A 13,892-nucleotide genomic window follows, 5' to 3' on the forward strand; every position below is an offset into this window, starting at 1 on the left:
GAAGCCACGGATAACTCTGAAAATTCTCACAGCTCTTAGTCGACATGAGGGTGAGTAGATAATGAGTGAAATTTCAATTTTGGGTGAACTATCCCTTAAAGCAGATATTTTTATTTCAGTGGTGCAAACATGCAAATGACATGAAAAACAAACTTTAGTGTAGTGAGTTTCCTCTGAGGTCCCTGAGGATGCCTGCATGGTGACAGTCAGCTTGTTGCCCACTTTGCGCAGTGTGTAATTCAGCCTCATGGATATTAATTCACCCCTACTCCCTTTCATCTCTCCTCCTCGCTCCTCCCCTCCTACCATCTCTCTTTCTTTTCGCCGCCATCAGCAGATTGGGGGGAAGCGATTCATTACAGCTGTTGCATCTCGAAGAGTCGGATCATATTTCAAACTCATAACAACATTCAGTGAGAATAATACATCTGTGGCAAAAAAAAAGAAAAATGAAGAACTTGAAATATGGAAACACAATCTCCACGTTCCCCCTGTCATCACTTTCTCACACATTTTAACAACAAATGTGCAGCGACAAGAGAAGCGCCACGCCGTGAATGTACAATGGGCCTCGTCTCGAAGTCCCGCCAACATCTGAAGATAAGAAAGTGGAGATTTTTTTTCTATTTGCATATGCGACGCTGATAATGACTCTCATGGTGAGATTAGGTTTAAATGTACGCGTAAGGGTTTTCACTCCCTCTCCTCCCCTTCCACTTGTCTCCCAGCTCTGATGGACGTGAAGTTTTCCAGAGAGAGAGAATGGAAGCAATAGCAAATAGAGAGTCTATTACTCACACACAGATTCTCTCATCTGAATCGATATGGATATGGATATGCGCCGTGGTGCAACAGCTGCACCGCCAAAACTGCTGAGCTCGAGCTTCGAGGCCCCTCTTGACCAATCAAAAGAGATCAAACTAAATTGACCATATTGTGTGGAACTGTTAACTACTTTTATAGCCGTGGTTTTATGACTTGGTCCAGCTTTTATCTGCTGCTGACCCACTAGTTCGTGTCCACGGGGGATTAAGTGGGTAATGTGTGAGCAAATAGGCGAGTAATGGCGTCCTCTGTCCCCGTGGGAACAGCCTGACATGGCGAGAGGTCAGTGACCTCCATCACAGCCTCACCCTTCAGACTGTATCGATATATCGCCTCTCTCATCTCCCCCCCTCACCCCATCTCTCTCATCCTCACTCTTTCTTAGAAACCCTCACACAAGAGAATTGACTGAGATTCTTGACGAGGAGATAAAATGGCAGAAGGTAATCCCGGAGAAAGAGAGGAGAGATAACGAGAGGGAAGCCGTAGAAGAACAGACGATAAGAATCCCTCCCTTGTTTCTTGTTCCCATGTTATTTACAGTGTTTGTCCTCTGGAGAGACAGAGAGAGAGGGGGGAGGTTGGTCGTGGGGGAGTGGGGTGGTGCACCCTCGCTGCAAAAATTTGTGTGAATGGTAGTTTGATGTGTCTGAGTGTATAAAAAAAGGGGGGGAGATTTTCATCAACAAAGACCTGCTATACGCAACAGCGCTGTTCCGCCTTAGCAGGCTTTGATGTGTTGGCGTTGGGCTGAGTGGGGACGAACGGAGAGCACACAAAGAAAGACAAAGTGGGAGCTGTGGAAAACGAGGCCTTCTTTCTTTTGAGCAGAGATAATCCATCATGTATTTTCAACTTCCCTCCAAATGCTTTAAAGGACTGTTTGATTTGACAGAGCAGGGTTTCAAAGAAAGTGAGCGTAACAGGTTAAGGCAACACTGAAAGTCCGATTTGCATAAATTCCCTTTAAGACATAAAAAAATTATGATGTTCCAAGGTTAAATTGTATTTTAATGTTACGAGAACAGGATATTAAATAGCCCTCATAAGATACTATCTTGTGGGAATAAGATATTAGATTTTTTTCTCGTGTGAACCAAATGCTGCAGGCTCAAGTCCAGATTTTGCATGACAGAGATCCATATGTTGTGAGAACAAGACTCATACATTATGTGCATACAAGATTATTATCTTGCCTGCGTGATGTCTGTGTGAGCAATTTTTTAGTGGGAACCAGATATTGTGTTGTGGGCCCAATCTTGTAGGGACAAGATGCACACGCTGTGCAAACAAATGATCATCAGGTTGGAACTAGATCCATGTGTACAAATATTGTCCTGTGGGAAATAGATTCGTCTGTTGTGGGCACTGGTTATTATTTGGTGGGATCAAGATTAATGTTTAATATCCACAAGGTTCTTTTGGAAGCAAAAAAAAAATCTGTCTATCTGCTGTGGGCACATTTGAAAGTTATAAATCTTTTGGCATCTCCACAGGTAACTGTCTGCGTGAAACTTGTGAGTGAATCAGCAAAAGAGAAGTACTTTTTTGAGTTGAGATTAGTTCTTTTTTCACCCTTTTTTTTAATCAAAATATAAGCAAGGATTTCAAAGACTACATGGCGGTATCTAAGATTGTGAAGCAAAACCAATCCAGTCTTCAAACTGACTTGGTAAAGTTACACAATGAGCCTTGCAGAAATCCTGCTGGATATATTCAACTATGTGAATCATCCCACTTTTGTATTTTTGGATCAATTTTGAATCAGTCCAACTGTGAAGAGCATATAATAATAAGATGCTTCCAATATGCCCTAAACTCTGTCAGCTCAGTCATCATGTCGTCTTTAATTATAATCTAGGTTCTATTTCAATACTGTTAAAGTATAAAAGCCTTAGTCCACAAACAAGCCATCAGGACTTTTGTGACTTTGTGATGTCACAACAGCAGTCACCGCTCTCATGCCCCAATCCCCGCCCACCTTGATCACCACCAAACCCTGTAGGATTTAGTTTTTCTGAGTGCTTAATGTATGTGAAATATCATCTATCTTTATTTGTTGCTCATAGAACAGTAAGCCAATCAGAAGAGAGACTTGAAGCCTCTTGTGATTGGCTGACAGTTGGCATTGTCTATAGGGAAGTCTGACATAGGAGAAAAATACAGAAAATGTGCAAAACATGGGGTTTCTAAAAAAAAAAAAAAAGATTACTCTTGGAAACTATTGTAGGAAACGATGATAGAGAACCATATCTCATCATTTCTATCCAATGCCTTGTGGAGCCGCAGGTTGTTGTATACTGTAAAATAGATCGAGATAGATATAGATATAGAAACACTATCTAGAGACTATGAACATGACTTGATATATCTCTGTATCTGAGTCTGACCTTTTCCTTCACGACCACTTACTTCTGCTACTTTTCTGCTCGATAACTGATGTACAGGTGGAGAGCAGAACACAGAGCAGCTCTTGTCAGTAGTCATCAGATAAAAGGCTGTAAAAGATTGGTTTCCTCCCCTGCACATGATGAATTGTCCACTTTGAGACATGGTCGGAGAGTGACTTCAAAGAGACATACATAAAAATCTCTTTAGTCAAAGTGTCTGTGGATTGCGCTCAGTGGTGGTCCTTGAGTTATTTCAGCACTTCATGTCAGCAACGCTCCCTCCCTCCTCCGCCCCGGCCAGTGAGGCACTGAAAGGCCACACTTGTGAGTGGGCTGGAGCCGCACAGATGCAGGCCACAGTACAATCAATTTAGATTCTGCGAGGAAACGGGGGGAACTGCCCTGGAGGGGAATTCAGACCCAGAGGAAAAATAATCAAGAGGCTTAAGAAAACATTCCTGTCCTTCAGATGCAAAGCCTTCAGGCTGCTCCCTGCCTGGCACTCTTGTCATTCCTCTCCATCGTCCTCTTTTCCATCCTGCCAAGGTCCACTTCATCACAAGCGTCACGGAGCATATGAAATAAGCCTCAGATGAACGATTGCCGACTGAATCTGAGCATATTAAACACTCAATATCTGTAATATCCTCTAATATCATTATTTTCCTCCACACCCGTGGACTAATCTCTATCATAGACTGTGGAGCGACTCAGATAGGGGGAAAAGATAGAGTCAGTAAAGAGATGAGTATGATAATAAAGACTGAGCTTAATAACACCCTCTCAGTGTGTGTCTTCCCGTCACCCGCCCTTCTATTTTGCCTCAGTTTCATTCACTTTAGAGCTTTACTGGCACAGAGAGATCTTCCTCACACTGCCAAGGAAATTATATAGTAACACATAAGGATCGGAAGGAAAAAGGTGTAAAGACAACAAATGATTATAGAGATAGGACGAAAAAGTCAAACAGTAATTGTCTGATAAATCTCAGCAAACAACATTTCATTAATGCAACATAAAGGGAACAACAGTGCTAGAAGCTCCAATGGTTAAGCTGGATACAAATAGACGTTGTTAAAAATCAAACCTCCAGATCCAGATGGTTACCCTCTGTAAACTTTCTATTTGAATTTCACAGCAATCCCTCTTTATTTTTCTCCCCTCTTCTCTTTTCTCCCTTCCCCTTTGGTTCTCCACAACCAGCCAGAGTTGTCAGGAGCTGCTGTCCTCCACCAGGCCAGGAGGGATCAGGTGGTGGACGCCTGCCGGGTCTACAGCGCTTCCAGCCGTAAGCGGCGGGTCCTGACGCCCGGAGACCTCAAACACCTGGTGGTGGATGAGGACCATGAGCTCATCTACTGCTACGTCCCCAAGGTGGCCTGCACCAACTGGAAACGTGTCATGATGGTGCTCACAGGCCGGGGCAAATACAGGTGAGTCTGGCACCTGTTGGCCTCAAGAGGAAAGGGACCATTCATTACCTCCTTACTGCTATTGTTCAGTGATAACAAAAAGGAAGATAAATGGATAGAATATGCCTTAATACAAAGACATGAATACATGTGAGGGATGCCGTGATCACATTTTTTACTGCCAATATTAATTCAATCAATCCAAATTCAGTCTGATTTACACTCTGGAACAGTTCCACACATCCCCAGAAGACAGGGTATCATCCACAGGTGATCACTTTTAAAGTGATATGCCAACTTTTTTTTTCGTATCTTGCCTCACTCCCGAGTCCATGACAAGCAGATAGACACCATCCTTTCGACTGTGCGTGCAGTAACAAGGGAGATAGAGTCGTATTGCCCGTAATTAGCTTAGCTCAAACGCTATAGGTAGTGTATAGGTAGTGTTAGCCTGCCTCCTACCCGAGGCATCAAACATTTTTAGGCGAGAAAGTAGCTGTTTAGATCAGCAGTGTGTCATTAATTTGTCTAAATACCAGCTGTTTACAATTTTGTTAGGACGAATTTGGCGCTACTCAAGCTAGCCGTTGTGACCAACGCACATCTGGTTACTTCCAGTTACTTCCGGTTACTTTCACAAAATAAAACACCCGTTGCCCTTTACATACAGAAAACCATGACGATAGAATTTGTGCTGTTACTTTGAAATAGGAAGCTAACCTACCCTCGATGTAGCTAGCTTGAACCAAAATAAACCGTCTTTGCTTGAACCCTCCGTTTTGACCGATCTCGTCCCGTTACCGGCATTTGACCGCTCAAGATGCCTTACCGGAGAGTTTTGTCAGCTCTGAGATGAAGATCGGTCTTTTTAGAGTTGCTGAAGAGTGTCTCTGACGACTTAAGGTGGAGGCAGGCTAACACTACCGATACACTTCCAGCGTTTGAGCTAAGCTAATTACGGGCAATAGCGGCTCTCCCTCGTTACTGCACGCACAGTCGAAAGGATGGTGTCTATCTGCTGGTCATGGACTCGGGAGTGAGGCAAGACATGTAAAAAAAAAAAAAATGTTGGCGTATCCCTTTAAGGTGATCAATGACTAGGAGGATTAATTCAATCTAAAGATCAGATCACAACTGGGTCATCCCTAACACTTATCAATTGTTTTACCCTTGTTCCTCACAACTCCTCTCTCCCACAGTGACCCAATGGACATCCCTTCCAATGAAGCCCATGTCCCATCCAACCTGAAGACGCTGAACCAGTACAGCATCGCAGAGATCAACCACCGCCTCAAGAACTACCTGAAGTTCCTCTTCGTCCGCGAGCCCTTCGAGAGGCTGGTCTCGGCATACCGCAACAAGTTCACCCTCAAGTACAACTCGTCCTTCCACAAGCGCTTCGGCACCCGTATAGTCCGGCGCTACCGCAAGAACGCCACACAAGATGCCCTTATCAACGGCGCTGACGTCAAATTCAAGGAATTCACAGAGTACCTGGTGGACCCGGCAACACAGCGCGACGGTCCGCTCAACGAGCACTGGCAAACTGTCTACCAGCTCTGCCACCCGTGCCACATCCACTACGACCTGGTGGGGAAGTATGAGACGCTGGAGGAGGACGCAAACTACGTGCTGCGGCTGGTGGGCGTCGGCAACTCCCTGCGCTTCCCAAGCTACGCCAAGTCCACCCGTACCACGGACGCCATGACGGCCCAGTTCTTCAGCAATATCAGCACTCAACAGCAGTTCCAACTCTACCAGCTTTACAAGTTGGACTTCCTTATGTTCAACTACACCACACCCAGCTACCTCAGGCTGGACTAACAGAGGACAGAGCTGGGACTCTGAGAATGGCTGCCTTATCTAAGACGAGGCAACAAAATGAGTGAGGGGCGAATTTTATCGGAAGCAAACTTGATTTAAAAAAAACTGTCGTCATACCTTGCAGGTGTGGGGGTTTGAAATATTCATAAACAGATGCTGAAAGAAAGAAATAATGCGTGCGTGTCTGGGCATAAGTGGGAAGATATCCAGTCATCTTCATACAGGGGGCACTGACTGGATGAGAATATAGGCTAAATGGACCAAACGCATGCAAAGACTAAAATGAGAGGGTGAAGCAGGTCTTCAAGATGTTTTAAAAGGGGGAACTGATCCTCAGAGGACGGACTTGAAGAGAGACTTTCCTGATGATGTTCCCAACATGATTAAACAAACTGCTGACAAATTTGGCTGCTTCAGATTCTGCAAAGTAAACAGCGACCTCGCACGCGCCCTGACCCCAATGCATCGCGCGAGCTAAGCTTATCTCTCCCTCTCCCCCGATCGATAGAGATCCTCCGTCAAATTGTAAAAGACCATCCATGTCCTTTGCTGCGCTGCCAGCATGGGGTGTCAGCACCCATCACCCTTGCCCTCATTAGATTCATGCATTTCAGAGGGAATCTGGCTCATCATCGCCTCAAGGACACCCTGTGATGGACGGTTACTGACTTCACTCTCATGACCTTTTACGACTTATGGTGGCATGGCCTTCAGCCAGCGGCTTAGACCAAACAAATTCTGTCCCTGGTCTCTATCATTATGATGTTGGCAGGAGGGACCTCAAACTGAGGACTCTATGAAATTGGAGACGCCTGCTGCAAAAGGTGAAGTCTGGAAGCGCTTGATAAATTATTGCCTGTAATGAACCTTGACACTTTTAATGAATGTGGTTTGGAAGGTACAGGATGCGCAGTTTTAAGGGGCGTGCCACCTTTGAGTCTGCCACCGAGTTGAAAGAAAAGAGACAGCCTGCGTGGTTGTGAAAGGGTTAAAGGCACTGGATCTCATAACCCCGCCCTGCTGCCTCCCGCCCAGGGCCATCCCATCAAGGGCCACACCCACAAAGCCTCTGTTCCAATGACCAAACATGTCTCTCAGTAAATTAAGATTATCCTTTTGTGTACATGCTTAGTTTAGTTTTTACTGAAGTGTTGCTGCGAGCAGCAATTACAAAAGATTATTTAATTTGCTTTGTTCATTAAACTAAGAGAAAGATCTAATATGTTATTGTTTTCCTGGGCTGATGAACGTTTGAAAAAAGATTTTTAAAGTTGTAACATTTCGTTTCATCACATTGGGCTCTTTCTTCACAACTTGCCTCCGATGCCATTACATTTTTAGTGCATCACAGCACTTTCATTTCTGAAGGGTTTGAGGTACATTTCGGCCCATGGCTTTGTCCTTCTGTGTCTGAGATCATCAGAGATTTGTGGGTAATTTTCTATTTCCTGTTGTCACAAGTTTGGTGCCAAAATGGCCGTGAGAGCCTCAAAGATCCACACTCAGTGTTCAGTGCACATTGCATCACCGTTCATGGGATGATTACCCCGTCCCCCAACCGCACCATGAGAGCTAGCTTCTGATGTTAGTGTACATATCAGTGATCTACTGCCCACATCACAGAATCAGAGACTCTATCTCATACTGTAATGTGATTAATGTTAGCGATACTAAGCAATGTCAAGGTTAATCACCGCACACTCCATCATGCTGTTAATTGGATTACAGGCTGTTGTGTAAGCATTATACAGGAGGGAGAGAGAGGGAGAGGAGAGACTCTCTCACAGTGAAGAGACACAGAGAGAGAGAGAAGGACAGAGAGGGGGAGTCATTTTGCTTTTTGCTCCTCTTTGTAAATTCTCTACCACTCCAGCTTCAAAGTAAAAGCAACATTTTTGGAAATGCTGCACCTCTTTTCTCTGGACAGGAACTGAATTATGTGATTTTATTCATTCTTTCTGCTAATGATAACATTAATAACAATGCTGGATTTCTGAATGGTAAAGCAGGAAACTAGGAGCCAACAAAAGCCCCAGGTTTTATGAGTGGCAATTTGTTTACACTTTTTTTTTTCAATCATAACTTTGTTTGAGAATATATGATGCACATAAAAAAATGAATATAAGTTGATTCAAATTAAATGGTCCCAATGCAAAGTGATATACTGAATTAGATATACTGCACAAAAAGCAACTCATTTGACCCACAGCCTTATAAAAGGTTCATCCAGCATTTTTGCTATAGACAATTTAAAATAAGGTTAAAACTACCACCATTAAAGGTTATTGCAGCCACAAACTGTAGTAACAAAGCTGTCTCCTGGTTCAGGTTTCAACTACTGTACTTTGAAGTGCACATAGTTATTACTAGCCAGCCTATAATAAAAAAAAAAAGTAGTGTAATGTTTTCTGTGGCTCTGGAGAAAGCTTCCCAACAGCTTTTATGGGATTTTATCAGAAAGCCTGGTTACAACAAACTGTGGTTCAAAGACTCAAGTGTTTACCAGGCAGGGAGGATCTAAAGAAAAACGCTGACTGGAAAAGTATAGAGTTCAATGTTTGTGGGGCTGGATTTAGGCTTAAGCCTAAAAAGTCAGGATATAATGATCCTGATAATTCTTCTTTTTTTAAAATCTGCCTCCTGTGATCCCCCGACCTTTTAGAAGCACAATGCTGAATACAGTACCTGGGGGTTGTTGTTTTTAGACAGTTTATCATGATATTTTACTCATAAAGTGATAGTGAGGCGAAGTGCACTTGACTACTTGATAGCTCATACTGCAATTCCTGGATAGCTATGAAGTTTAGCCTAGCGGTGACCCCATTTTTTAAAATGATCCTGCAGAGTGAGAAAGGTGGTAATAAAATCATCAATCATAAACATGTATTATCACTATACATGCATGTGCACGTGCCTGTGTCAAGTTTGTAATGGGATGAGAGAACAGGCTTGTTTTTCTGTTTTTACCTTCACACAGACATCTGGCTCTAATACAGAGAAATGCCGACTTTACCTGTGGCCCCCAGCACCAAATCCCCCCCGCCCCTCCCATACATACACAAACAATGGCTGTATTCTCAACACACACTCCTCACATTAGCACTCCCGCTGCTGTTGATGCCACGCAGCATCTTACTCAGCAGTTACGGGCCGAGGCACGGGCGGGCAGCACCTCTCCACTTTAACAAACCACCCGGGCCTCAGTTTAAACTGCTCATTTAGCCTCCCAATGAAAGACGGACGATACACAAAGGACCTCTTAGCCTGCAAACAAGCCATTACAGAGGTCTCTATTTTCTGCTCTCCAAAACTGGGGCTCCTGTATAAAATATAGAAGAAGGGAAGAAAAAAAACACACACAGAAGTAAGTCAATGTCAGTGATCCCTATACTGTCCCTACAGGAAAAGGTTAAACAGAGCCGGTATTGAGTCTGCACAGGGAACGAAGCGAGCCCCAGATATAAACAGTTTCACTGCCCAGCTGTCTGATACTGCAGGAGCATCTCCATTCATGTCAAGACGACAGGTTTATTTCTGCTGTTTTCTGAACGACGTCTTTTATCGGACTGAATTACTGAAAATTTGCTGTTTTACAGAAAGTAAGACAGGAAATCCTCTAAACATATCCAGTAATGTTTTTTCTCAAGGAGAACTGGATGATGTGACTTCTGCTTATTTCTTTATTTTGTTATTTATACATAGATTAACACGTGTTTATATACAGTAACACTTATAGTGTCATAGCGGGTAGATATTAAGAGATACTTTAACTTTCTGGTAAATTCTGTATGTGAGTTTGTTTTTTTGCTGAAAGTTGGATGAGAAAAGAAAGATTTCGGTCCGTCTGATAAATTTGAAGCTAAATCCAGGAGCTGGCTAAGCGAAGCTGCAGCTTCATATTGATCATACAGACATGAGCATGTTATCGATCTCATCTCGCTCTCTGCAGGAAATCAAACCTAGTGCTTCTGGTTTTATTTTGGAGACTTTTTTTGGCACCAAAAAAAAAAACACAATAACCAGAATAGTGACATCTCATATCATCAGTCCAGAGGGACAAAGCCAGCAACTCTTGATCAGCTTCTCTCTCCTCTGCCTGTTGCATCTCTGGCATATCTACAGTCCCAAAGCAGGATGGCTTTGTACAGTGTTGACATAATGTTGTTCATTCTGCTGCTGTTTTCATTTGAGCTGCCATGTTTGGGTGTTATTATTGATTAATTACCCTGGTTGCCTCACATACACACACAAACACACACACACACACACACACACACACGCTACCAATGTGTGGCCCTTTTCTTTCTCAGTGCCTTTCATTTACAGCAACACAGAGACACTGAAAAGGTTCAGAACATCTTAACTGTGTGGTCACCATGGGCCTTCCTCCATAACACTACCACATAAACACACACACATGCACATGTACATACACACACTTGTTCTGTAAGCAACAAAAGGCTAAGAAACATTTGCTTCAAGGACAATTCTGGTACATTACGAGGGTTCAGTTGATGTGAGCATGAAGGAACATCACCGGAATAAAGACAGAGCAGGAGACAGTCAGACAGGCCATAACAAGCCAACACAAACCTAAATGTCAGTAATAATCCTATACAGTGCATTTAAAGTGGCACCGCCGCGATGCTGATTTGCAATAGCTCAGTTCCAAAACCCCGAATCGATTTCACATCTCTGCATTTTGAAACGTTTCCACTGACGCTGGTGAAACAGCTGACAGATCAGGACTGTGTATAACGGATAAATAAAGGAGGGGAAGAAAAAAAAATGGTGGCACATGATGCGCACATGACTCCGTATACAGGTTGTCGTAAGGTGACAGGGAGACGAGCTTTTAAATCAATCCTCCACAGCTTCCCAGCGTGAACGCAACATCAGGCTGGGTGAGTGAAGGATTATCAGGTTGGGTCCACACAGCAGGGCTGTTGCTAGGAATGCTGGGCCCCCTGAAAGAATACTAAAGTGGGCCCCTCAACCCTGACTTTTCCACTTTTTTTCTTAGACTACGTACATATGTATAATCATTTTTTGTTTAGCCTACTTTGTTTTGATGCTAATGCAGCATTACTATGAGTATTAGTCAGGGTCTTATGCAGAATATTTCAGTCATGCACAGATTGTGGGCCCTACTGGGCGCTGGGCCCCTAGAATTATCATCACCTTCCTCCCCTATACGGCCCTGCCACACAGTGTGATGCATGTTTACAACTGCCACAAGGCTTTTCTTTTATAAACATCCATTGACAGTTCTTCTACCATGTGAGTTTAGAGTAGAGTTCAGATAACCTCCCACAGCTCATGTCTCTCTTTTTGAATTCTTAACCATAACCCTCTTAAAGGGACGTTATGACCAAGAATTGTCCTTTAAACAAGCTGCTTTCTTGTTGTCTACAGAGCAACTGCTGTGTCCTTGAAGTGTCCCGCACATGCCCAGCGGAGCGCGTTCAAGTGATTCTCATTGATAAATGAATGCGGCGGAAGGCTCATCATACGTTTACAAATGAACAGGTTATTCCACGTTAACAGGATGTGTCATCTCGGCCCCCCCCTCCCCCCCTGCAGGGCCGTGGCCTCGGCCTCGGCCGCCCTGCCAGGATTCGTCTTGTAACCGTCCTCCTCCTCGGAGCAGAGGTCACGCACCTTCCCGTGTTTCCGGCAGCTCCTCGTGCTGCCAGATGGCGTGGGTGCTGTGCTCTAACCTGTGCAGTAACGTGTGTATTTGTGTGTATTTGTGTGTGTGACCACATGAGGGACAAGTCCTCGTGTCCATTTACTGAATTTTACACCATGTCATCAGCATTTTTCACCATCGTGTCTATCGGAGTGCCTCATGTGCTGTAACTACTATCGGAGCCGCCGGATAATGGCTGCATGAGTGTGTGTAAGTGGTGTGTGTGTGTGTCTACGTGGGGGTGCTTGTGTGTATGCGTGTGTTCACAATCTCTGCTGCACATGCTCTGCCTTAGTGGGAAGGATAGACTCTCATTCAAACAGGCGCCATTCATTTATTTATTTATTTATTCTCAGACAACCCACACTCCTTCTTCTTCTTCTTCTTCTTCTGCTTCTTCTTCGCTATCACCATGGCAACACACCTAAACTCTCCATATCTCTAATTTCCTCCTGGGACAATCCTCTTGTTGTCCCGTTGTACTCGTTCATCGCTCGGTTCATTTTCAGGCGTACTCGCCGGAGTCATGAATAATTGAGTGTGTAACTGTGCACTGAGTGTGAGAGAGTGGTGTCGATCCTGCAGCAGCAACGACCCACCGTTCATCCTGTCTGATGTTTTCACAATAAAATAACACTGAAACCCACAGCGTCCCAGTCTGCTTATTCCACGCACGCATATCAAAACTGTGATATCAGCCATTCATGTCCTCCGACAGGCAGCTTCCAGATTTTTGTCAGAATAGAGGTTATAATAACGTTTTTTGATACACATAGAAGAAATTAACTTTCACTGAGCTTCTGTGTTTCACCCAACTGCAGCTACATCACCAGTTCAAGGCCTAGCTATATCTTCCCAAGGGGGATCTGTAATGGCTGATATTTGCAGGGTTTAACCCCTATAAATGGATGGGATGTTGATTCATCAACTGAAATTGAAGTGCCAGGAGAAATCTCCTAAATTGTATTCATTCTACTTCCTCTAATTCACAGCTGTATGTCAGACTGTTGTGCTAAACCTATACACACACTGTTTACTCACAGATACAGTCATGTGAAAAGATTGGGACATCCTATGAAAGTGTGTTTTTTTTAACATATTTGGACATATGGATATGTAATATCAATTTTAAAGGGACAACGATGAGTTTTGGAAAAGCGAAGCGTTTTCACACTACATTTATGAGCCTCCGCGCGCACCGTGGAATTCTTTGACCGGCGCAAGACAGACTCATGTTTTCATTCATCAAGAATTAAAGTCAGAGGTTCGAAGACGATCACATACCGTCGTAGTTCCGACCATAAACGGCAATTCGGCGGCGTTATTCTCATGACTCGCCACGAAACCGAAAGTAAGGAAACGCTGGTCGACTCGCCCAGCATTTCCACCACCACTAATAATAACAAAATAACGATAGAGACAAAACGATATATTTATCGAAAATGGGCCCATTAACAAGTGTGGGTAGCGTAGATTCATCTACATTAATATGAGACTTTTTTATTGTAGCGGAATTTTTCGTTCTGCCGATGGAGAAACTCCTCGTTGTCCCTTTAACATATTTGGACATATGGATATTTAATATCAATTTTAACAATACTGGATGATCCAAGGAATATAGCTAAACAATTAAAACTGAAGAAAATACTTTAATTAAATTATTTTCTTTAAAATGTAATATTTAAAAAAAAATTGTGAGGAATAAATTACGGCACATTTATTCCCACTTAAAATGGCTAAAATCACACA

General features: G+C 43.5%; 1 protein-coding gene across 2 annotated transcripts in view; it reads left to right on the forward strand.

The window, feature by feature from the left end:
* The window catches only part of chst11 (carbohydrate (chondroitin 4) sulfotransferase 11), a 118,508-nt gene extending 109,960 nt beyond the window's left edge, over nucleotides 1–8,548 (forward strand). Inside the window, exons 3-4 of one of the 2 annotated variants that reach the window (XM_085769430.1) lie at nucleotides 4,419–4,648; nucleotides 5,827–8,547. In XM_085769430.1, the coding sequence (XP_085625556.1) occupies nucleotides 4,419–4,648; nucleotides 5,827–6,451 (855 nt within the window). In that variant the 3' untranslated portion in view covers nucleotides 6,452–8,547. Of the gene's footprint in view, nucleotides 1–4,418; nucleotides 4,649–5,826 lie in introns of both variants that reach the window. The other variant, XM_085769431.1, reaches the window with a different exon arrangement.
* The last annotated feature ends 5,344 nt before the right edge of the window (nucleotides 8,549–13,892 follow it).

The sequence above is a fragment of the Trachurus japonicus genome, chromosome 23, assembly GCF_045865225.1.
Source record: "Trachurus japonicus isolate A0001 chromosome 23, Traja_1.0".
NCBI lineage: Eukaryota > Metazoa > Chordata > Actinopteri > Carangiformes > Carangidae > Trachurus > Trachurus japonicus.